Here is a 22,109-nt window from a genome sequence, read left to right as displayed (position 1 = left end):
AAAAAGTTTTTCCTAATATCCAACCTAAACCTCCCCCACTGCAACTTGAGACCATTACTCCTTGTCCTGTCCTCTTCCACCACTCAGAATAGTCTAGAACCATCCTCTCTGGAACCACCTCTCAGGTAGTTGAAAGCAGCTATCAAATCCCCCCTCATTCTTCTCCTCTGTGTGTTATCCAGCCTCTATGGAGTGACAAAGTCCCAACTACCTGTGCTGGGCTGCGTCACCGCTTCTCACACACACACTCAGATTAGGATTAGCATTGTGCCGGTCTTACATCATTTTGTTGTGCATTGCGAGTGCAGCTATTACAGGCATTTGCTTTGGAAATGTCCTGCCTTTATACCCCATTACTGAAAGAGATGAAAACCATCTTTCACTGCTTGCGCCTGTGGGTTGTTTTGCCCTCTCTGGAAATTGCCATTGTGCATTTGAAAGTCTCCCTGCCACCTCTGCTTCCAATGCAGGTGTTTTTCAGCCCCGGAAATTCAGTAGGACGCTTAATGTTTACAACCCGTTAAACGCTGCAGCCTCTGGAGCCGTGAGCTCCGAAGCCTTGAAGAGTCAGCAGAGTTCAGGCAGCTGCATGTCTAATCAGAGGCCGCGGGGTCCTAGACGAAAGCCTCCAACTCATTGCTTTACCCGGAGCTGTCCTTCCTGAGGGTGTTGCCATCCTTGTTGAGACCATCAGTGTTAAGGTCAGCCAGGTAAATGGCCCAAATTAGGACATTCATCCGAAAGTGCAAAGAAGACCAATTAAAGGCATGGAGCATTGAAGCTGGGAATTTTCAAAGGGAGGTGTTGGGTGCGTAATCCCCTTAGGCCCGCTGGGAGATCGAGCTCTGAAGCCGGCTCGAATATGGAGCCAACATCTCCTGAGCCCACTGCTACACAGAGGTGGGGAAAGCCTGCCATGTGCATGCCTAAGGGAAGCGCTGTGCCCTGGGGCCTCACGCATTTCCGAGGAGCTTCCATGTGGCTGCTCCCCGGTGGTGGCAGGGTGGGAAGACTGAGGCACAAGGCAGGAGAAAGCAGGGGGGTCCCCCCATCAGGACTTTGTTATCTGAGTGCCCCCAAAGCTCATTTTCTCTCTGGACAAAGGGGACAACAAGCAGATCAGGTGCCTCTGTCATGGTCTCTGGGCACCAAACCATTGGCTTGGAGTCAGACTTGTTCCCTGCGGTGGCTGTTCTAATCTCCGCCCTCTCAGATGTCTGCCCGGCTGTGAGCGTGGAGCACGTGTTGGATTGTTCCAGGGGCTGGGCCCTAGGCAGGCCAGGCTGTCCTTGCAGAACGGCCTTTGCAAAGAGCGGGGTCAGACGAAGGGCTGAAATCCAGCCGTGTTCTCATTTCTGCAGAAGGGGAATTCCACAGACGAAGGCCCTGTCCGGCATCTGCGAGAGCTGCGCTCTGAGCACCACTGGCCCTGGAGTCCCCGACAAGGGCAGCTGACAGAGAGCGTCCCAGAGATCTGTGTAGATCAGGACCCGGGCTCTGAAGCAGCTCCAGTATCGGACGGGGTCAGGGTAGCGCTCAGAGCTCAACCGCCATGAGCTCGCTCCAGCCACTCTCCCGGCCCCTCGACAAAGCACAGCCTCGAGCCACGTTAGGTGCCAAAACCATTTATTAGCAAAGTGGACACTAAGAAACGCTCACAGTCTTGCTACTCTCCCAGGGAGCTCAACACTGCATGAGCCGGCACCCAAGACTACCTCTACAGCATCTAAGCAAGTGGCAAGGCAGCAACGCTAGGCGGGTTTTCTCCTGCAGGGGAGCAATGGGGTCCCTCGGTTGGGTGGGAGGGAGCATCTATGAAACCATTATCAAAAGAGACAATCTCCAGTGAGGGCTGAAAAGAACATGTCTGGGGGTTGGTTTTGCTTTTCTGCTTTCCAGGATTGTGCTTATGAGTTTTGTGCTTTCCACTCACAGTTGAGTTTGTCTGGGAAGCTACTGGGGCTTTGCAAGAGTCGGATGTGGGCTGGAGGAAAGATTCTTGGGCCTGGCTGAAGCTTACAGTCAGCCTTGCTCTGGGCTGCCGGCCAGGGACCTGTGCTGAAGCGTGATAGAGTGGTGGAAACTACCACCCTCGTCGTTTCTTAATGACAGCCAGGTAGGACAGGGATGACTTCTCTCCTCTGCCCGTCCCCTGGATGTTATACCTCCAGCTCCTTCATTCTCCCACTATCCGATGCCTCCTCATCGTCTCCAGGATGAACAGCCCCAGTACGGTAGTGCGCAAAGGTCCCGTGGTGCTAGGCGCGGTACAAACATAGATGGCGAGGTGATCCCCGCCCCAGAGAACTGCCAGCAAGGTGGCCTCACAGCCGTGCACTCACTCTCCTCTGCAGTAGTGGCCCATTTTGGTGGCACCAACACAGAAGGAAGCCTTGGCGAGGAAGAGGAGGCTGGTGCCATCTGGCTCCTCCGGCCCGTTGGCTTCTTGGTGGCCATCAAAAAGCGCCGCGTTGGGTGCACTCTATAATGTGCAACTTGAATCTACTCTACATAAGCCTTTGGAGAACAATGATCTCTGAACTCCCTCCACTCTCCACTCCCCTCCACCGGGACAGACAACAGCCACAGAGTGTACCCCTGAGCCAATAACCTTGTCCTCCCCCTCTCGCCCCCACAATCAAAACTGAAATCAACGAAGCCAGTTCTCAGTTGCGGTTCCTCTTGGCTTGGTTTGAAGTGTGTGCGTCTCTAACTGCCAGGAAGCACCGGGTCGGAGAGATGTCTCTGAATGTCTAGGTGCTCGGAGGAGGCTTCAAGATGCTCGGGGAGGGAAGGGAAACGAGCGCCGCAGAAGAGTCCCCGTGTGTTTGTTGCCCTCTGGTGGGGCTCTGGGTTGGGGAAGGTCTGGGAATGACACTCCGGCTGGGAGTAGACGGTCGTGGTTTTCTCCGAGGCCGTCATCAGGTGTACCCCGCTGGACAAGGAGTCCCTGGATTTCAGCTGGAACTTTTCTATCTCTGTGTATCTTGGGCTCTGGCGGAGAAGGGGAAGAGAAGGAGAAATGAGGGTGTGTTGTTATGAGATTAAACTCAGCAATAAGGGGCTTCTGGCCAAGAGGCCATAGCGTCCCATAGAGAGAGAGAAGCCCGTTGAGCAGGTGGTGCCAGCCCATACAGTGGGGGAGCTTCTTGCTTTTTCTTGGGGACACCTTGGAGCAGAGACACCCCTGCCCCGTTATTGGGGAACCCCTTACAGCTCACACGCACTCCCATTGGTCAAATCCTGCTGCCCAAGTGACGGTGCAACCCCCTGTGTTGGAGCCACGTCTCGAGGGATTCAGAGGCCTGGTCTACACCTGAACATTAAGTTGGCTGGAGAAGTGCAGTTAAGCTGACCTGAGTCCCTGGGTAGACAGCGTTAGCTACCATCGACCTGGCTACCGCCTCGCGGGGAGGTGGATTACCTGGGCCGACGGGAGAATCCTTCCCATCAGTGCAGGTCGTGGCTACACTGAAGTGCTGCAGAGGGGCAGCTCTCAAGTGTAGACAAGCCCCTGAGCTCTCAAAGCAGCAGCAGCTCCCCCAGCAACAGTGGTGGCTTCAGGCTAGCTAGGACAGATCAGCTGATTCATGCCAGAAAGGGGACTCTACTCTGTTTTCCTCTAGCACCCCAAAAGAATGGCGTTGGGTGCGTGGAGTTCTCATTCCAGGCCTCTGCTGGGCTTCATCCCCTCTCCAGCCCCAAGGGCTTAGCCCAGAGGGGATGACCTGGGGTATGACAGGTTTCAAAATGGCCTTGGTTTAGTCGGGGCTCCCACTGCCAAAGAGAGGAGAAGCAGGAGCGGGGGACCTTGGCCAGAGAGAAGCAGTGGGTGAGCTGGCAACATCTCTGGGGTCTCTCCATCCCCCACATTGGTGAGAGGAAGCTGCGTCCCTCATGGCCAGACCCTTCTCCACACTGTGAGGAGAAGAGGGAGGGGAGCAGCCCCTAGCCTGGACCCTCAGCCGAGCCCTCTCTGCACCTGGAAGGCAGGGGCAGCCTTGGAGAGCCAAGTCTCCTTCCTTCACCCCAGGGTAACTCGTGCTATGACCTGCCAAGGGACCCCCTTGGCCTGCTCCTCTAGAGGAGGAAGCTGCTCTCCGCTGTGAGGAGACGGAGACGTCTCCCCTAGAGCCCCCTCAGCCTCGGTTTGGGCTCAGCACTTGTACTGGTCTTTGCTGTGAAGCGGGATGAGGTCGGGAAATTCTGGAACTAGATCTGCTGGGCTGCTTGAGGCGGAAGGACACCGCTCCTAGCCAAAGCGCTCAGTCTCAGTGATTAGCCAGCACAGGAGTCTGTGAGTTACCTGCCCGGGAGGAGTCAGGTCCTTCTCCTGCAGCAGCATGCATGGTGGAGCGGGCTCCGTGCCCCTCAGGCCCATGCTGTACATGGCCAGGCTGTGGGAGGACGGTGAGATGGGGCTGTACGCGGGCGGCACTTGGGACACCTGGCGTTGCAGGAGCTGGAGGATTATATTAATGTCTGAAGACATCCTGGACTCCAGCCTGTGGGACAGATCAGCCAGCGTTAGCACGGTGCATCCCAGGGCCACCCTCTTTCATCGGGGGCTTTGCCTGGGCAGTGGGCTTTGTTTGGGCTGCACTGAGCAGGCAAAGTTTCTGGGACCCCAGTGTTAGGATGGCTAATGCTAACCAAGAGTCTCGGAAGAGAGACAAACTCAGATCTTAAACCAATCGCTATTGGGATCACGCTGGGCAGATGAGCTGGCTATTTCTTCCACATTCCTCTGAAGTGTCTGCTGCTGGCCACTGTCTGAGCCAGGATGCTGGGCTAGACTCTAGATGGAGCCCTCAGCTGATTGGATCCGGTCTGGCAATTCCCACGTTTTGTGGATTTACGTTGTTATTTATGCATAAGGTTTCGTGAGCGACAGCTCACTTCATCGAATGAAGTGAGCTGTCGCTCACGAAAGCTTATGCTCAAATCAATTGGTTAGTCTCTAAGGTGCCACAAGTCCTCCTGTTCTTTTTTGCAGATACAGACTAACACGGCTGCTACTCTGAAACCTGTAATTTATATTACAGTAGCAATTAGAGGCAACTAGAGTGGCGATCAGGCCCCATTGTGCAGCCACAGAATCAGAGACTGTCCCTGCCCCCAAAAGCGTACAGTCTAAATAGACATAACAAAAGGAGGGAGGAGGAAACAGAGGCCCGAGGGAGGTCAAGTAATGGCCTCAAGGAAGAGAACCCAGGTGTCCTGATCCTAATCCACAATGCCTCTTCAAGAGCCAGGCCCAAACCAAGAAGCCAAACTCCCAGGAGGGCTGGGGAAGGCTGGCTGCAGATTTAGCTCTGGACTTTGGGGCTCTCCCTATCTCCACGTGGGTCTGGCAGGGTGGAGTTCTGGGACCCCTCTCTGGATAAGAATGTCTGAGAATATTCCTACGTTCATATCACAACTCAAAGGGACCATTTTTTTAGAGAAGTAAATGAAAATGAAAAGACAAGCTAGGCCCTTTTTCCGATCTCAACGGAGCCTGGTGCTATCACTGCGTGGCCAGCAGGGGGTGTATCAGACTTCCTTGGCATAGCACTGGGTCGTTTTTATTAAGTCAGTGAAAAAACGGCTGAGTGACACAGGGCACATACTCCTTGGACCCAAAGTGAGACACCTAAATCTACACTTAGGCACCTAGATAAAAGTGGCCTGATTCCTAGAGGCACTGAGCACACACAACTCCCACTGCACCGAATGGGGGCTGCAGGCAGCTGCTGAAAATCACGTCTTTATCGAGTTTCTTTCACACGGGTGTAACTTTCGGTCCCCAGTGGTGGAAATTCTAGCTGCACTATTGAAGCGGCAGATCTCACCGATCTGGGCTCCTTTCCCTTTTCATTCAAACGCTGGCCCCTTCCTTACATTTACATGGCAACTGTCTGTCGCCAGTGACTGACTTCGCGAACACTTCACCTGCCCAGGATGGTCGAGCAGGGGGAAGGCGGCAGCTTTTCATGTAAGCAAACGGCGGCAAATGTTCATGCAAAGCCTTCAGTTCCTGACCCTGTGACTGAAATCGGTGGGAGCCGCTGTAACTAAATCCAGTCTGGGCCCTGCTGGGGAAATACTTTAGCCGCTGCTCCCAGATGTCACCACTAATCACAGTAGGGCAGGAGCTCTAAGGTTGAGACTTGTTTGCTGTTTAATGGCAGGATGCCCCATGGCCAAATACCCAAAGTAGCCAGCAGGGAGAGCCCATGTCACATCACAGAGCTTTGTTAAAGGGCCCTGGTCCATGTGGGTCTTTTAAAGGGGGCGGGGTGGGGGCAGATGCCACTCACATGGGAGCTGGCCCAGAAGGGGCAGCACCCTGAGAAACTCAAGTGCTGCAGGAACCCAGGCTCCGGCCTCGGAGGAGCTGCACCCACCTGCTGAGCTGAGCCTGCAGGAGCTCCAGTCGGGATTCGATCTGACCCTGCCCGTAGTCCAAGCGCAGAGGGTTGGCCCGGGAGTTGTGGACCAGGGACGCGTGTGGCAGGGGCTCTGGGTGGAGATTTGGCTGTCTGTCCTCCCAGAAGGCGAACATGTTTGGAATGTCCCTGGGGGTGGCTGCAAAGAGGCGAGTTCAGAGCTGCTGTTGGAGCAGACCCGATACAACCCCCCGACCCCGGCATCAGGAATTCCCAGTCAGCAGCCCCCACCCTGCAGTCCCAAACAAGCTCTCCATGCTGCAGCACCTCTCCCGCCCTCCATCACACACCAGCCCGGCAGGGCCTGGCAGCAGAAGGGCTGCATCAGCACCGTACCCGTGGGGGCGGCTGGGGAGGGCCCAGGTACTCCCTGCAGCCCGAATGGGACACAGAATCCAGCCCCAGAGGCTGCCTGCGCTCTGCAGGGGGGCCGGGGCAGGCATGCTACGGGGAGAGAGAGCGAGGGGCAATGGCAAAGCCCTGTGTGTAGGAGGGGCAGAGCAGCGGGCGCTGCCGGGCTGGGGTGTGAATTACCCCAAGGTAAGGGGGAAGCAGGCTCCGTGACCCCTCCCGCTCCAAAGAACGGGAGCTCGGCTCCTGACCCACCCCCGAAGCAGGGTTAGACGGACAGTGGCAGGCTTACCAGGGCAGGTGCAGATTAACTCCACCAGGACGTGGCCGGGGGAACCAGGGCCAGCGCCAACCTGGTCCTGCAGGAGGCCCTAGGAGCCGCCAGGCTGGGGTCAGCTTAGGCTGAGGTTGGTGTTGTGATACCATCATGCTCTGGATTCCCCACAGCGCTAGACCCTAGGCAGGGCCATGTGGCCTCACACAGAGAATGCAGGTTTTGTCTGGAGCGGGGTTGCTCCTCCCAAGGGTCCTGACTTGCCTCCATCTCCCGAAGACCAGACACTCTCCCTTCTCCCTCCCACGGCGCCCCCCAGGGGTCACACTCGAACCCTGGACGCTGGTCAGCCCCCGAGGGGATAAGGGTTAACGGGGCCCAAGAGGATCTCAGCCATCTCCCCTTGCTGATAGCCAGCACTGGGGCCCCCCCGGCTCCCGGCAGCGCCCCAAGACACAATCACCGCTACCCGCGTAGGACAGGCTGTCGTCCGCCCCCTGCTTGCCGACACCGGTGCCACTGGCATTGGGGGTGACCTGGCTGAGCACGGCTGGAGCAAAGTCGTCCTTGTCGGAGTCAGGGGAGGGCTCGGCCTGGGTGGGGCTGGGGGCCTTGGCCTCCTCGTCGCTGGTCTGCGAGCAAGGCGTGGGGCTGCTGCACAGGTCGTCCCACTGGTCCTTGCTGAGGGGGCCCTGCAGGTTGGTGAGCTCCGAGTAGGTGTGGTACTGATCCGCGTCCGAGATGCCCGTGTCCAGCCCGTCCAGGTCTGCGGGGCGGGGGTGGGAGGGGGGCGCAGACAGGTTAGTTCAGACACACCGGGGCAGCCCCTTCAGACCCCATCCCCACTGTGATGCCAAGGGGCTTCAGGAGCCCACGAGAGAACCATGGGGAGCTTTGCCCAGCTTCATGGGGATGAGGGGGAGGAAAGGGCTGGCGGGCCCCTGCCTTGTGGGGGCTGGATGGTGCCTAGCACCGGTGAACAGGAGAGGCCGGCTGGTGCCCAGGGCTGCCTCACGGAGGGGGCCAGGCCAGCCAACACCATGTCTCAGGGCGGGCACGACGTGATTCAGTCAGTGCCCTGCTCTGCCTCATGGGCAGCGGCCCGGGCCCTGCTGTGCCAGCAGCAGAGAAGCTGGTAAAAGCCCCCTGCGAGGCACCGCTCAACCCCCCGCCCTCCCACTGGTGCTCCTGCTGCAGCACTGCCCGGGGTGGAGAGCGGGCTGCCCCCGGGCGCTCAGCTGTCAGGACCCTGCCCTGGCAGGGCGCAGGCCAGCTACCTCCCCTCACCACAGCCCTCCACAGGCGCCAGACACCCAGACCCACCCTGGCAGACCCGCCCCAGGCCCTGGCAGGGGAGTCGGGGCGGGGGAGAGACCATCGCTCTCTGAGTCAGGGGCCCAGATTGGCTTGAACCAGCTCTGGCGTAGCTGCGACCAGTCCCTCCCGTAGTGCCAGGACCAAGGGACAGGGGGCGCTGCGGAGAGGGGGCCCGGGAGAGAAGCAGATGGCAGGAGAAGGCGCTGGGGGGCAGAGACAGCTGTTCACACCCTCCCCGTCCTGCCCAGCAGCTGGCACAGAGTGGGCACAGCGCGAAGGGGAACGCGGAGACCGAGCCTGGCCGGCTACGACTCACCGGTCTTGGGGGGCCTGCCGAGGGAATGCTTATGCCGGCGCACGCGGCGGTAGGTGCAGTCGTACTCCTCGCTGAGCGGCGAGCGGGGGATGCTGTCTGCCTGAGAGAGAAGAGGGCACCGAGCGCGGGAGGGGACTGTTAGTGCAACTCAAAGAAACCTTGGTCGTATGGTGAGCCCCTGGGGTGCCTCTCTGCAGGCCTTGCTCCCAGTCCCCTCTCCCCAAGCCCACCGGCGGGAGATATGGGACTGGACCCTCCTGAGCCTGGTTCAGTCTGAGGCTCTGTGCCCTGGGGGGATGGTACAGTGTGAAGGAGGGCAGATGCGGGTGCCCCGGGACATTAGTGGAGTTAGGGGGCTCTCTCATACACTCATCAGCCAATGTCTCTGGAAAAAAACAAACAAACGGTGGCAGCCAATCAGATCGCTGAGCAGGATTTAACGATAAAATACTCCAGAGCCTTCAGCCAATCACAACTCTGATTGTTCATAAAAGCAAGGACTTCTCTGAATAAGCTCGTTTGAGATTGGCTGAAGGCTTTGGAATCCCTTTTTTTTTCTTAGCAATCTGACCCACCGTCTGATACCCAAAGTCAATTGGACACAAGCATGTGGTTAAAAGTTCACAGTACTCTTCTGGATTGGTGCCAAAGTCATGACGTTTACATGGTGACATCATCACATGACATAATCAGCATGCAATGGCATCACCATGGCAATGCCATCTATATGGGACAGTGCCCTTAGTCACAGTGTTGTAACAATGTGACCCAAATCACATTATGTCAAGACGAGAGAATCACGTCATGACAAGACCATCACTGCCCATTGCAATAATGTGACGTGACAATGAAATCATGTCCTCACTCAAACCATTGTGTCACATCACAGTGTAACACTGTGACACGACATGGTGTCATGTTGAAACAATACCCGCACATTACATCACAATGTGAAACAATGCCCGCACATTACTTCACAATGTGAAACAATGCCCTCACGTTGTGAGAGCAGCATCATGTCAAAACACGGGATAGCGGCACCACGTCATGAGGCAACATGTCATAGCAAAACATCATCATGTGACACATCATGACGCCACCATGTTGACATGTGGCCACATTGCACCAAGTCATCACGACACCACTCTGTCATGACACAACGCTGTCTTGTCACAACAAAATGGCATAGTTTTATGACTCTGAATGTCTCCCATATTCCTTCTCCATACTCCATACTCATCACAACCCAACATCAACACGTCTTGCTGGCATAGTATTGCAACATGATGACCTTGCATCAGCCTGAAATAACCTTTGAGATATTTTAATAGTGCCGTGGTCCTGCAAAACTGTGGTCGACGGGGGTTAGCTGCAGGACTCATGGATCCAAATTTCCAAAAGAGCTCAGGGCCAGATTTCCAAGCTCTCAGCACCTACAATCAAGGCCAGATTTTCAGGAGGTCTCAGCACCTAACATGCCCTCATGGGCTGGGCTCTTGTGAAAATTTAGGGCCAAAATCATGATGTTCACAATCCCCATGGGGAGTGCTGAGCTTTTCTCAAAATCTGGCTCTTATTGACTCGAAAGCAATTAAAAACTCAGACAAGGCTTTGAAAATGCAGCCCTTGGTGCCTAGCAAACTTGTGAATGACCTGAGCTAGGAGCACAGAGCGCTTGTCAATCTATGCTCCCCAGCACCGTTCCCTCTGGCGGCCCTCGGCCCCTTTCCTCCCCAGCGATTTGGATGGGGACAATTTGCAGCAGCAGTCTCTGTTCTCCTAACTCTCCACACTTACACCTGAGACTCACATCTCTCAGGTTGAAGGTTATCTCTAAGTTGCTCCAGAAGTTGTCGGAAAAGGCCGGGTACATATCCAAGACCTCCAGGAGGTCCTCCCGCTGGATCTTATGCAAATCGCAGTAGGTCAGTGCCCGGACATCCGCATTGGATTTCCCAGGCCGGGCGTAAAGGCTGATGGGCTCCCCAAAGATGTCGTTCTTCCCTGTGCAATGGAGAGAGGCTCATGAGGGCACTGGTGGTGGAGTCTCCCCAGCGGCTCTAAGGCTTTTAGAGAGATTGCTCTGCTGGTGTCCTGATTCACTAGGCAGTCTACATCTGTGTCCTCCTCTCCTCCCGCTTCCCACCTTTCTCTGTGTCCTCTCCCCTGACCAACTCACTAGACACCTCTTGCTCGCTGCTTTGCACCTCCTGCCATGCCTCCCTTCTTCAGATCCACCCCACTCCAAGCTTCCTGTGCCAATCCCTTTGCTACTTGCGCTGTGGCTGATCTTTGTAAGCTCCGTAGGGCAGGGGCCTTGTCCATTTAGCTGCTCTGTGACATGCCATGCATGGGCCTCTCGAGGGCTCTAACACTGAATTAGAAGACTGTCCCCCATTAGGCCAGGAGTGCTGAAATTCACCAGCACTCGCTGAGGTCACAACATGCGAACCTCACGAAACTGTGATAGTCAAGTCAGCTTTGTAGCATAGTCCTCAGCGCTCCTTTCCGCGGCGGCTGAGTCCAGGCCAGGACGCTGGGTAGACCCTATGTTAAGACATGGGGCAGCATGGACTGGGAGCTAGAGAGAACCCAAAGGGTCTGTCTGTGTCCAGCAGCCTTAAGAAAAACCCCCTTGGAATTTGTGCCAGCTGAGTCTTGGCTTTCCTCGGCCCACAAGGACAGGACAGGATGAAACCTCGGCCGATGTGAGTGCTCCTCCCAACTCCCAGAGCCTCTTGGGTTTGGAGGGCCGGGAGAACAGGCCTCCTCTTTCACGATCTCTGATGCTTCCTGCTTTAGGCTGCGCCAGAGGTGCCACAAGATCAGCCGTCTTGTGCGGGATTGCTGTGCTTCTGGCCCTTGCCTGCAGGGGGTAGCCTTCTGGGAAAGAACAGGGTAGGGGGTGGAGGAGTTGGGACCCGCCAGTTTCTTCCCAAACCTAGAAAGAGGCGGAGTCCAGGGGTCTGAGCTGGGTTCGCTTCGATTCCGATTTGATCTGAGCTGGTTCCTCCACTGCTTGTCACAGCCAGGGGTGGACTGAGACTAAACCGGGCACGGATCCACCCGGCTGCTGGCATCTTCCAGACACACCCTCCCAGCCTCCTGCCTTCTCCCAGCCCTGGTGGATGCTTCTTCCCAGCCCCTCTGCAGCAGAGAGAGGATCTGGTCTTTCCTCCCTGGCCTTGGCTCATTCTCCCAAGTGAGGCAACATTGGATGCTAGTGGAAGCCTAGAGTTGGGGAATGGGAACCAGCTCCCTCCTCTTTGTCCCCAGACCTTGTTGGGGAGAGTCTCACACCACCAGCTGAGACTCATTGCCCGAAGCAGGGAGTTATCAGGGGAGTGGGATGGTTCTCTGCTTTCTTCTGGCAGAGCCCCTTCCCCCTCCCCACCTCCCGCCGCCCCCTCCCCGCCCCCGGCCCCTGGAAGGAAGGACTCTTCCACCTAGGATGGCCACCACAATGTCCTCCCGGAGAATCTCGATGGAGCCGCGGGAGATGAAGTAGAGGGTGGTGAGGACATCCCCATAATGCACCAGGGTGTCTCCGGGAGGCGCGTGGGTCGTCTTGAACTTCATGGCCAGGGCTCTGAGGCAGCCCTTGCTGGCCCCCCGGAAGGCCTTGCAGTTCTGGAGGAGGGTGCGGTTCAGGTGGAGGCAGATGTCAGCCTGCAGGCATTCGGGGAAGCCTTTCAGCACCTGCACGGGGAGGAAGGAGCAGCCAGTCACACAGCAGGCCCAGAGGGAGAACCCCACATCCCCCACCCCCTGCTGTCCTATAGGCAAGCACAGACTGGGCTTCCCGTATTGCAGTTACATCAAGAAAGGGATCCAAGCCACAGCCTCTGCGCTGGACACGGCCAATGACTATGGACTCTGTCTGTAATGGGACAATCCAACCCGTCGCTCGTGGCACAACCCCCAGGCATGGGCAGGAGACTTCAGCTCTCTCCAGCTCTCTGGGACGCAGGCTCTAATGGGATGTGCGGAGAGGTGGTGGGGCTGGGAGTCACGACAATTAGGTTTTGTTCCCAGCTGTGGAAGGTGGTGGGAGCCAGAGGGGTAGAGAGTGGGTGGGTGGGTGGGTCAGGAGAACTCTGAATGGCCTGTGGCAGCCCCAGGATAAGGGGACCAGAAGCCCTCTCCCCCTTCAGTCCCCATGCTGGGCCCTGCACTGCGAATCCAGCCCTCTGGGAGCGAGTGAGTCTGGTACCTTCTGTAGAAACAATACAAAGGGAACTGGCCTGATTTTAGGTGAGGTCACTTTATAATAATCTAGTGACTCACCCAGCTGGTGCCTTCATGATTTTAGAAGCTGCCTCCTCACTGACTCCCAAAAAACAAATAAAGACACTTGGGAAATTCCAAGCCCCAACATGTTGTTTAAAAAAATAGTAAAAGTGACAGTCGCTTGCAGTTACCCCCCCTTCCTTTACAGACCCCACGCCCTGAAAAGAAAGGACATGAATAGCGAGGAGCATCCAAAATCTCACCAACCACACGACAGACACCTTATCGTGGATAACTGATCACCAACCGAGTATGAGTCAACACTGTGATGCAGGTGCGAAAAAGACTAATATCGTTCTGGGCTGTAGTAACAGGAGGGTCGTATGTAAGACATGGGAGGTCATTGTCCCCATCTACAGAACAAGGAGTAATGGTCTCAAGTGGCAGTGGGGGAGGTCTAGGTTGGATATTAGGAAACACTATTTCACTAGGAGGGTGGTGAAGCACTGGAATGGCTTACCTAGGGAGGTGGTGGAATCTCCATCCTTAGGGGTTTTTAAGATCAGGCTTGACAAAGCCCTGGCTGGGATGATTTAGTTGTGGTTGGTCCGGCTTTGAGCAGGGGGTTGGACTAGATGACCTCCTGAGGTCCCTTCCAACCCTGATATTCTAAGATTCTATGATACTCGGCACTGGTGAGGCCTCAGCTGGAGCACTGCGTTCCAGTTCTGGGCACCGCTCTTTAGGAAAGATGTGGACAAACTGGAGAGAGTCCAGAGCAGAGGAACAAAAATGATCAAAGGTTTAGAAAACCTGACCTCTGAGGAAAGGGTAAAAAAACAGGGCATGTTCAGACTGTAAAAAAGAAGCAGATAACAGTCTGCAAATATGTTTAGGGCTGTCAGAAAGAGGACGGTGATCAATTGTTCTCCATGTCCACAGAAGGTAGGACAAGAAGTGATGGGCTTGATCTGCTGCAAGGGAGATTTAGGTTAGACATTAGGGAAAGTTTTCAAACTGGTCGGTAAGCTCTGGAATAGGCTTCCAAGGGAGGTTGGGGAATCCCCATCTCTGGAGGTTTGTTGGACAAACGCCTGTCAGGGATGGTCTAGGTTTACTTGATCCTGCCTCAGTGCAGGGGTCTGGACTTGATGACGTCTCAAGATCCCTTTGAGCCACAGGCCGACTCCATGGGTGCTTTGGGGCTCAGGCACCCATGGAAAAAAAAACCCAGGGGTTGCTCAGCACCCACCAGCGACCGCTGTTCGGCGGCACCGACAATCAGCTGTTGGGGAGGCACCTCGATCAGCTGTTTGGTGGCAGGGGGAGGCGCGTGGGGGAGGGCAGAGAGCAGCAAGCGGTGGGCGGGCGCCTTGGGGGAGGGATTAGAGTGAGGGCAGGGCCTTGGGGGAGGGCTGGAGTAGGGGCGGGGCCTTGGGGAGAGCAGGGGTGGAGCAAATCCAGGGAAAAATAAAAGTCATTTTAAATTCTCCTTTGCCAGGATGCCGGCCAACAAACTTGACAACAATGAGGTAGCTGGCGTGGTGAGACCAGTGCCAGTCATGCCAACCAGTATGGCCTCACAAATTCCCTTGTGTTCCCGTCTGGCTGTATCCACCAGCTGTCTCTTGTCCTGTGCTTTGATTGGAAGCTTTTGGGGGAGGGCACCATCCTTTTGTTCTGTGTTTCTACAGCACCTAGGGCCACGGGGTTCTGGCTCACGACGGGGGCTGCAGGCGGCTGCAGTTTGGAGCAGTAAGGTGCACATTAGTGACAACATTCATCACGCCAAAAGCCAGCCCCCAGATCTATACCGAATTATGCCATCCGTTGGTAAGGAGACACGCCATCCTAGTTAAACTCTACAGTGTTATTCTCAAGAAGCCAAATGACAAGTGGGTTGCCATTATGATCAGACTCCCAACTGATCAGTAGAGAAGATAATATTTCCCATGTAATGGTATTTTCTTAAAGGTAAATATAGAGGAACTGGACTCTGGATAACAAAGAGCAGTAACACAAAACCCTCCTCCAGCGATTGCTGGGTCAGAGTTAGACCCACATTTATGGAACTGTGCAGCTGCGTCTACGCTGCCCGTGGCAGCAACCTAGGGAGAGGTGGGCTTCAGAGCCTGGCTTTGTTAGTGCTGTAGCATGAGCCCTGCTAGCCCAAGTCTCTCTGCCATGGGCCGCCGCTGGCCATGTAGCCGTGGCCCATAAGAGCCAGGGGGTTTTGGGCTATGTGGGCAGTGGGAGAGTTAGCACGGCCTTAACTTGTCTTGTCTTTGCTCTTGAACGAGTGGGTCGTGTGCGCCAGGTGGAAGGTGAGCACGTTGCTGTCCCGTAGCAGGCTCCGAAGCGCTTCCCAGGCCCGGTGTAGGGGTAGAGCTCCATGGGGACTGGGTTAGAGGTGGGAGGCGGGGCTGGGGGAAAACAGGGCTTCCCTCCCATGGCTCCAGCTAGTCCTAGCGATTGTGGGACTCTGACCTTTCTTCTCAGCCAGTGGGCGTGGTGCGACCCAGGGCGTTCCCCCTAGTAACTGGCCCAAGAGTCCCCTGGTCTTGGGCTAATGACTGAACAGCAGGCTAGGAGTCAGGAACTCCTGGGTTCTATTCTTGGCTTTGACACTAACTCACTGTGTGGCCTTGGGCTGGTCACCCACCCCCTGGCTCTGTGCCTCAGTTTCCCCATATTGAAAATGGGGGTAGGGACACTGACCTCTCTCACAGAGCAGCAGGGTGAACAATTAGTTAATATTTGTACAGCACCTTGAAAATATAAAGCACTCAGGATGAGAAACAGATCCCAGCTACAAAGTTTGGTGTGCTTGGACTTGGGGTTTGGTTTGGCTCATTATAATGCAGATGGACCAGAAGCAAATTTTGAATCAGGATCTGAATTCTTCCAAAGCTGGGGTGTGTCCGTACCTAGCATTCTGGCTTGGGCCCATCCCTAATTATTAGTATCAATGTCTAATCTAAATTATTTTCTTCAGTAATATCATGTGGCTGTGAGTTCCTCTGGTTAATTACATATTGAGTTGCTTAGCTTCCATTTTGCCTTGACCTGGTGCTTGTCAGGGTGAAATTCTGCAAGCTGACCCAATGATGTCCCCAGCGAGGGGAATACATTCCTCTCCCGAGAGGCGGGATGGACTCTTATTTATAATTGACTGTCCTCTCTTCTTCTCAGGTTCACAGCACCACGTTCTGGGTGCCTAGTGTCTAAGGTGGACGGCTTCTCCTGGTGACCAAGGCTCATTCTTCCTCAAAGGCGTCTGAGTGAAGGCCCTTCTCTCATAATGCTGCTCTCCCATTGATCCCCTTCGCTCCCTCATCGCGACCTTTCCAGATGCTAATTAAACTGGACTGAAGTTTATTTAAATGCCGTCCTTTCCCTGTCACCCAAAGCACAGCCTGCTTTGCTTAGCAACCAGCGGTGCAGAGAGGAGGCTGGATCGATATGAGCTCCAGAGCCTACCCCCAGCACCCAACAGAAACTGACGCTGGAGCCCCCGGCGCATAGCCGTGGCCTTTCAGTTCAGCTCCAAACCACAGGCCGCTCGGCACGCAGCCTGCCATCCAGCCAGGGAAAGCCTAGGATAGCACACCCTACCCCTCCCTTCTCCTGACCTCCCCAGCCACCAAGCTAAGTAGTAGGTATCTAGCGAGCTAGCTAAATAATGGGTCTGCCTGGAGACAGATGGACCCAGTGCTCATTCACACATGGCTTCAATCCCAAACCCAAGCGATACTGATGCGATCTCATCTTGCCCTGCTTTCTTCCAGCCCAAACTGAAAGCACTGGTCCTGGGACAGAGGGAAGTGGAGATGGGCTCGGGATTCTTCAGGGGGCCCACCACGGAGCTGGGAGCCATCCCAAGGCAAGGAGTACCATAGGTTGCCTTCCCGTTTCCCTCCCCATGGATGCCTCAGGGTTATTGGCAGGACCCGGGACCCATATCCCTGCCTGGCTGCAGCTCAGCCCCGTGGGGGAGGCAGTTCCCCTCTCATTAGCCAGGCACTCACCGCGTTCATGTCGATACCGTTGGTGTAGGACCAGGCGTGCTGGAAGTATTCCTCCAGGCGCTGACGCAGGGGGTTGGGGATCTGGTGGAAGCGGATGAACTCCTTCACCCTCAGCATCTGGGTGTGGTAGCGGGCCGTGCCCGAGTACAGGCGCTGGATGATGGCAGAGACGTTGCCGAAGATGCTGGCGTACATCAGAGCTGCAAGGAGAGGGCCTGGGTCAGGGATCCCGCAGAAGGGATCGACCTTTGGGGAAGCCAGGGTTGGAGCTGCTCCTGGGTGCCGTGGAGGAGATTCCCTCGCTCATCCCTCACCCCACTGGCAGCAGCTCCAACCCCCTCCCGGCTGCCTTCTCACCAAGACGCCTGATCCCCTCCCACGGCCCCCACGCGTCATGGCTGCTTCCCTTGCTGAGCCAGGTGGATTTGTGCTACTGCAGGTTCCCAGCCGCAGGGGGTCATGGATAGCGAGGGGGACTCACGCTGGGGATCGGGGGCATGTCTGGCAGCGGGATGGGGGGGCTGGAGGGCCAAAGCCCCCTGGGGATCGGAGGTGTCTCTTGCAGGGGGTCAGGCTGGGGCGGGGGGGGTGGTGGTGTCAATCCACGCAAAAGTCCCTGACCCTGTTTCTTAGCTGCCAGAAACCGTCTCTCTCTCAGGTCTAGTGCTCCCTGCCTGACCCCTCCAAATGCTGAGTACTGGCAGTCTCTGGCTGCCATGGATCTGGGAGCTTCCACGGGATGCGTCCGATGCAGGGAGCTGTAGCTCACGAGAGCTCATGCTCAAATAAATTGGCTCGTCTCTAAGGTGCCACAAGTCCTCCTGTTCTTTTTCCTACACTTGACTCGCGGGAGCCTCCCCAAGCAAAGCTGGGTTCTCAGTGCAGAGAATACCTGCTCCAGGCAGCTTTCTGCACCCAGGTGCTGGGCCGGGCAAGCTCTCCTCACCCTTCTCAATGTGAGCTAACCCATTCCTCTTCCCAGGGCAGCCCCTGTGGCCTCCGGCCACCGCTGCACCCCAGGAGGGCGAGTGGGAACAGGCAGGAGTGGGGAGGTCCCAGAGCTGAGGGTCATGTGGCCCAGGAGGACGAGTGGGGACCAGGCTGGGAGGCCCGGCCAGGCACTCACAGCCAATCAGCATGACGCAGATGGAGAAGATCTTCTCGGAGTTGGTGTTGGGGGAGACGTTGCCGAAGCCCACGCTGGTCAGGCTGCTGAAGGTGAAGTAGAGCGCCGTGACGTACTTGTCCTTGATGGAGGGGCCGGAGGAGAGGTCGCTGTCATTGTAGCGCTTGCCGATCTGGTCGCCCAGGTTGTCTAGCCAGCCGATCTTGTGCTCCATGTAGGGCCGCTCCACGTTGCCGATGGCGTACCAGATGCAGGCCAGCCAGTGGGCGATGAGGGCAAAGGTGCACATGAGAAGGAAGAGCACGGCCGCCCCGTACTCGGAGTAGCGGTCCAGCTTGCGGGCCACGCGCACCAGACGGAGCAGCCGGGCCGTCTTCAGCAGCCCAATCAGCGTGGTGGTCTGCAGGCAGGGGAAGGGGGGAAGGGAAATCCTCAGTGGAGGTGACAATTAGAACTGGGGACGAGGAGCCAGGACTCCTGGGTTCCATTCATGCCTCTGGGATACGGTGTGGTCTAGTGGTTAGAACAGAGGACTGGAAGTCAGGATTCCTGGGTCCTCGTCCTAGTTCTGGACAGGAAGGGCCATTTGGTGGTTAAAGCAGAAGCCAAGACTCTTTGGTTGTAGTCCTGGCTCTGAGAAGGGAGGTCTCTATTAGTGCGAGCAGACGATTGGGCATCAGGACTCCTGGGTCCTTTCCCAGCCTTGCCACTCATCTGGCCAAGTCCCTAATCTCTCTGTACTCAGTTAAAGGGGGATAATAACCCTTATGGAGGGAAACATAACTGAGCGTTTGTAACTTGCTTTTGAGATCCTTGGGGCTAACGGTGCGCGAAATACCAGTACCAGTGGTCCTGATTAAAAAGAGCAATCCCCCAGCGATGAACTGAAATGCCCATCAATTCCTGCTGAGCTTCTCCCTTGCTGATGGGGCCTGCGACAGGCCAGGGCAACAAGGCTCCTGGCCCCAGAGGCTACCACAACTAACAAGCTACAAAATTCCAGTCGGAATCACAGAGGCACAACCATGTGGCCCGCACCATCCTCAGCACCTTTCACCCAAGCTTACACGGGGGGAAATGGAGGCAGAGGGGGCAGGAACTTGGCTGAGGCGACACCAGGATTCGGCGGCACAGTCAGGGGACTATGCCAGCCCATCGAGAGGCTTAGAGAACCCCCCAAACACCTGAGACTAGAGACTGAGTTATCAGGCCCCGCAGGCAGTAAGCCATCCTGGCCCTCAGGAGCTGCTATTTCTGGCACAATCTCTGGCCTAGAGCAGCATTTCTCAAACTGGGGTCCACGAACACCTGGGGGTCCGAGAGGGTACTCCAGGGGGTCCGCCAGTCCCATTAATCAACTCCTCCCCCTCCCTCCCAAGGGCTCCTGCACGCCACAGAACAGCTGTTCCCCGGCATGCAGGAGGCACTGGGAGGGAGGGGGAGGAGTTAAGGGAGGGAGAGGCGGGAGAGGCTGGCGGACCCCCTGGAGTACCCTCGGTTCCCTGGTGTGCAGGACGTGCTGGGGGAGGGGAGAAGAAAATCCCCTTTAAAATCAAAATGGGGGTCCTTGGGTTGCTAAAGTTTGAGAACCGCTGACCTAGAGCAAGTCACTTCCCCTCCTGCCCATTGTCTGTTGAGACCGGGACAGGGACTGTCTCTTGCTATGTGTCTGTGCAGCGCTGAACCCTGATCTCTGTTAGTGCCTCTGGGTGCTACCAAAACACGAGTAAATAACAGTAAAATCATCCCCCATGTTCCCCAAAACATCTTCCTAGGCTTAGAATGGCCCGACCAGATCCAGCTAGTCCAGCGGCCTCTTGATGTCTGGGGCAGATCACTGGACTAACCCAGGACCCTGCCGTACTAAATCACAATCTCTGGTCGATCTACTCCAGTCTCCCTTCTCCTCCAGGGAGCAGGGGAGCCACTCCTCGATGTGGAAGCCCCCACAGTCGAACAATGCTGTGTGGACAGTGGCTTGTTACTGGGGGTGGTCAGTCAGAATCCGCACCCCCTGGCTAATCTGAAGTGCAGCTCTATTGTCATTGGGTTATTAGCCAACAGCAACCTCAGATCAGAGCTGCTTGGTGTATACCAAGAAAAAGATGTTTCTTCTGCTGCCCTCTTATCAATCTGCCCCCCCTTCTTTATCTCTTCCCCCCTCTATCCCATCTCTCTCCTTATCCATCTCTTCCTATATACATCCCTTCTCTCTATCTAGGACAGCCTGCTCAGAGCAAGGCGACTCCTGCAGTGTCTCCATGCCAGTCCGTTAGCGGCTGCTTACGGCTGGACTCAGACTTTGGCTATCTGCTATTTTAAAGTCGCAGATAAACCCAAACCAAAGTAACCTCTTGGCCACATCACCTCCTTAACCCAGCTCCTGGGTTAGGCCTGAAGTGCTCCTCTCCTATCCCAGCTTCACCCAACACTCCCCAGGAGAGGGCACAGCAAGCCTTCTTAACTTGCCTGCTGGCTGCTGATTGGTTAGTGTCTCTTCCCAGCCCTTCTAGGCCCTTGGAAGACTAAGTCTTGTTGGTACCTTGTCCTGAGTGGGTTTCTCCTACGTAGGAGATTGTCAGGGTGTCAATGTCTCAGGCAGGGGGCAGAGCAGGCTAGATAGATCTAGCTAGATGGATCTATCCATCCATCCACCCACCCCTCTATCCATCTATCCATGTCTCTCTCTCCCCCATCTGTAATTCCATCGTCAACATGGTGTTTGGGCACCAGAAACCCCAGGCAGACTGGTCTCTACTCTACCCTCTAAGGGCTCAGTCCAGGTCTCCGGGTTCTGCGTCGTACCACTGCTCACCTCATCGGAGCCGGAGCGGAAGATGAGCAGGTCGAAGGGAATGGCAGCCACCATGTCGATAAGGAACCAGCCCTTGAAGTAATGGATGGCGATCTTGCCAGGGTGGCTCACCACTTCGTCGTTGATGTTGACGTAGGTGGTGCGGAAGTTGATAATGATGTCCACAATGAACATGATGTCCACGATGAGGTCGATGATGTTGAGCGGGTTGCAGGAGTAGCCACAGTTCCAGCGCTTCTCCTCCTGCTCCTCGTTGAGCAAGAAGGCGGCTGAGTAGGGCGTGAAGACGGCCGTGTAGATGACCAGCAGCAGGATCAGCCAGTCCCACACTGCCTTGAAGGGGCTGTAGTGCAGGATGGTCCATCGGTGGATCCGCGGCGCCTGCAGCTTGTACTCCGGGAGGACGTCTGCGCCCAGCGACAGGACCTGCCAGGGAGATGGGCATGGGAGAGGCAGAGGGGATACAAGAACCAGGCGGGAGGTGGGCTTAGAAGGTCCTGGAGCCCGACTTTGCCTGATGGCACCAAGTGTCCTCAACAACTCTTTGCTCTGCCCTTCCCCAATCAGCCCTCCCAACTGCTGATCCCTCCCCCGGCACCCACTCAGGAAAATGGCCTGAGCTCGCCTGGGCAGCTCAAAGCTAACCACAGCTCAGCGCACAGCAGCCGGCAACATGTTAGGAATGGAATGAAGAATCCTGAACGGCTACCCCAGCCCCAGGCTCCCCACACCCAGCTCTGCCAGTGCCCCTCACTCCCGACCCGCAGCCCCCTGCTACTCCAGCCCCGGGCTCCCCACACCCAGCTCTGCCGCTGCCCCTGAATCCCGACCTACAGCCCCCTGCTATCCCAGCCCCAGGCTCCCCACACCCAGCTCTGCTGGTGCCCCTCACTCCCGACCCGCAGCCCCCTGCTATCCCAGCCCTGGGCTCCCCACACGCAGCTCTGCCGCTGCCCCTCACTCCCGACCCGCAGCCCCCTGCTACTCCAGCCCCGGGCTCCCCACACCCAGCTCTGCCGGTGCCCCTCACTCCTGACCCGCAGCCCCCTGCTATCCCAGCCCCGGGCTCCCCACACCCAGTTCTGCCAGTGCCCCTCACTCCCGACCCGCAGCCCCCTGCTACCCCAGCCCCGGGCTCTCCACACCCAGCTCTGCCGGTGCCCCTCACTCCCGACCCACAGCCCCCTGCTATCCCAGCCCCGGGCTCCCCATACCCAGCTC

General features: G+C 56.5%; 1 protein-coding gene across 2 annotated transcripts in view; it reads right to left on the bottom strand.

The window, feature by feature from the left end:
• Positions 1–1,609: 1,609 nt before the first annotated feature.
• The window catches only part of KCNH6 (potassium voltage-gated channel subfamily H member 6), a 100,764-nt gene continuing 80,264 nt past the window's right edge, over positions 1,610–22,109 (bottom strand). For both annotated transcript variants that reach the window (XM_075123578.1, XM_048830353.2), the window contains 10 exons: positions 20,889–21,314; positions 18,074–18,473; positions 16,948–17,147; positions 12,136–12,388; positions 10,500–10,693; positions 8,690–8,789; positions 7,526–7,822; positions 6,390–6,570; positions 4,307–4,505; positions 1,610–2,994 (listed from right to left, as the gene is read on the bottom strand). In XM_075123578.1, coding sequence (XP_074979679.1) covers positions 2,710–2,994; positions 4,307–4,505; positions 6,390–6,570; positions 7,526–7,822; positions 8,690–8,789; positions 10,500–10,693; positions 12,136–12,388; positions 16,948–17,147; positions 18,074–18,473; positions 20,889–21,314 — 2,535 coding nt within the window. In that variant the 3' untranslated portion in view covers positions 1,610–2,709. The remainder of the gene's footprint in view (positions 2,995–4,306; positions 4,506–6,389; positions 6,571–7,525; positions 7,823–8,689; positions 8,790–10,499; positions 10,694–12,135; positions 12,389–16,947; positions 17,148–18,073; positions 18,474–20,888; positions 21,315–22,109) is intronic.

This window comes from Caretta caretta, chromosome 27, assembly GCF_965140235.1.
Source record: "Caretta caretta isolate rCarCar2 chromosome 27, rCarCar1.hap1, whole genome shotgun sequence".
Taxonomy (NCBI): domain Eukaryota; kingdom Metazoa; phylum Chordata; order Testudines; family Cheloniidae; genus Caretta; species Caretta caretta.
This window is presented reverse-complemented; position numbering and strand designations above follow the sequence as displayed.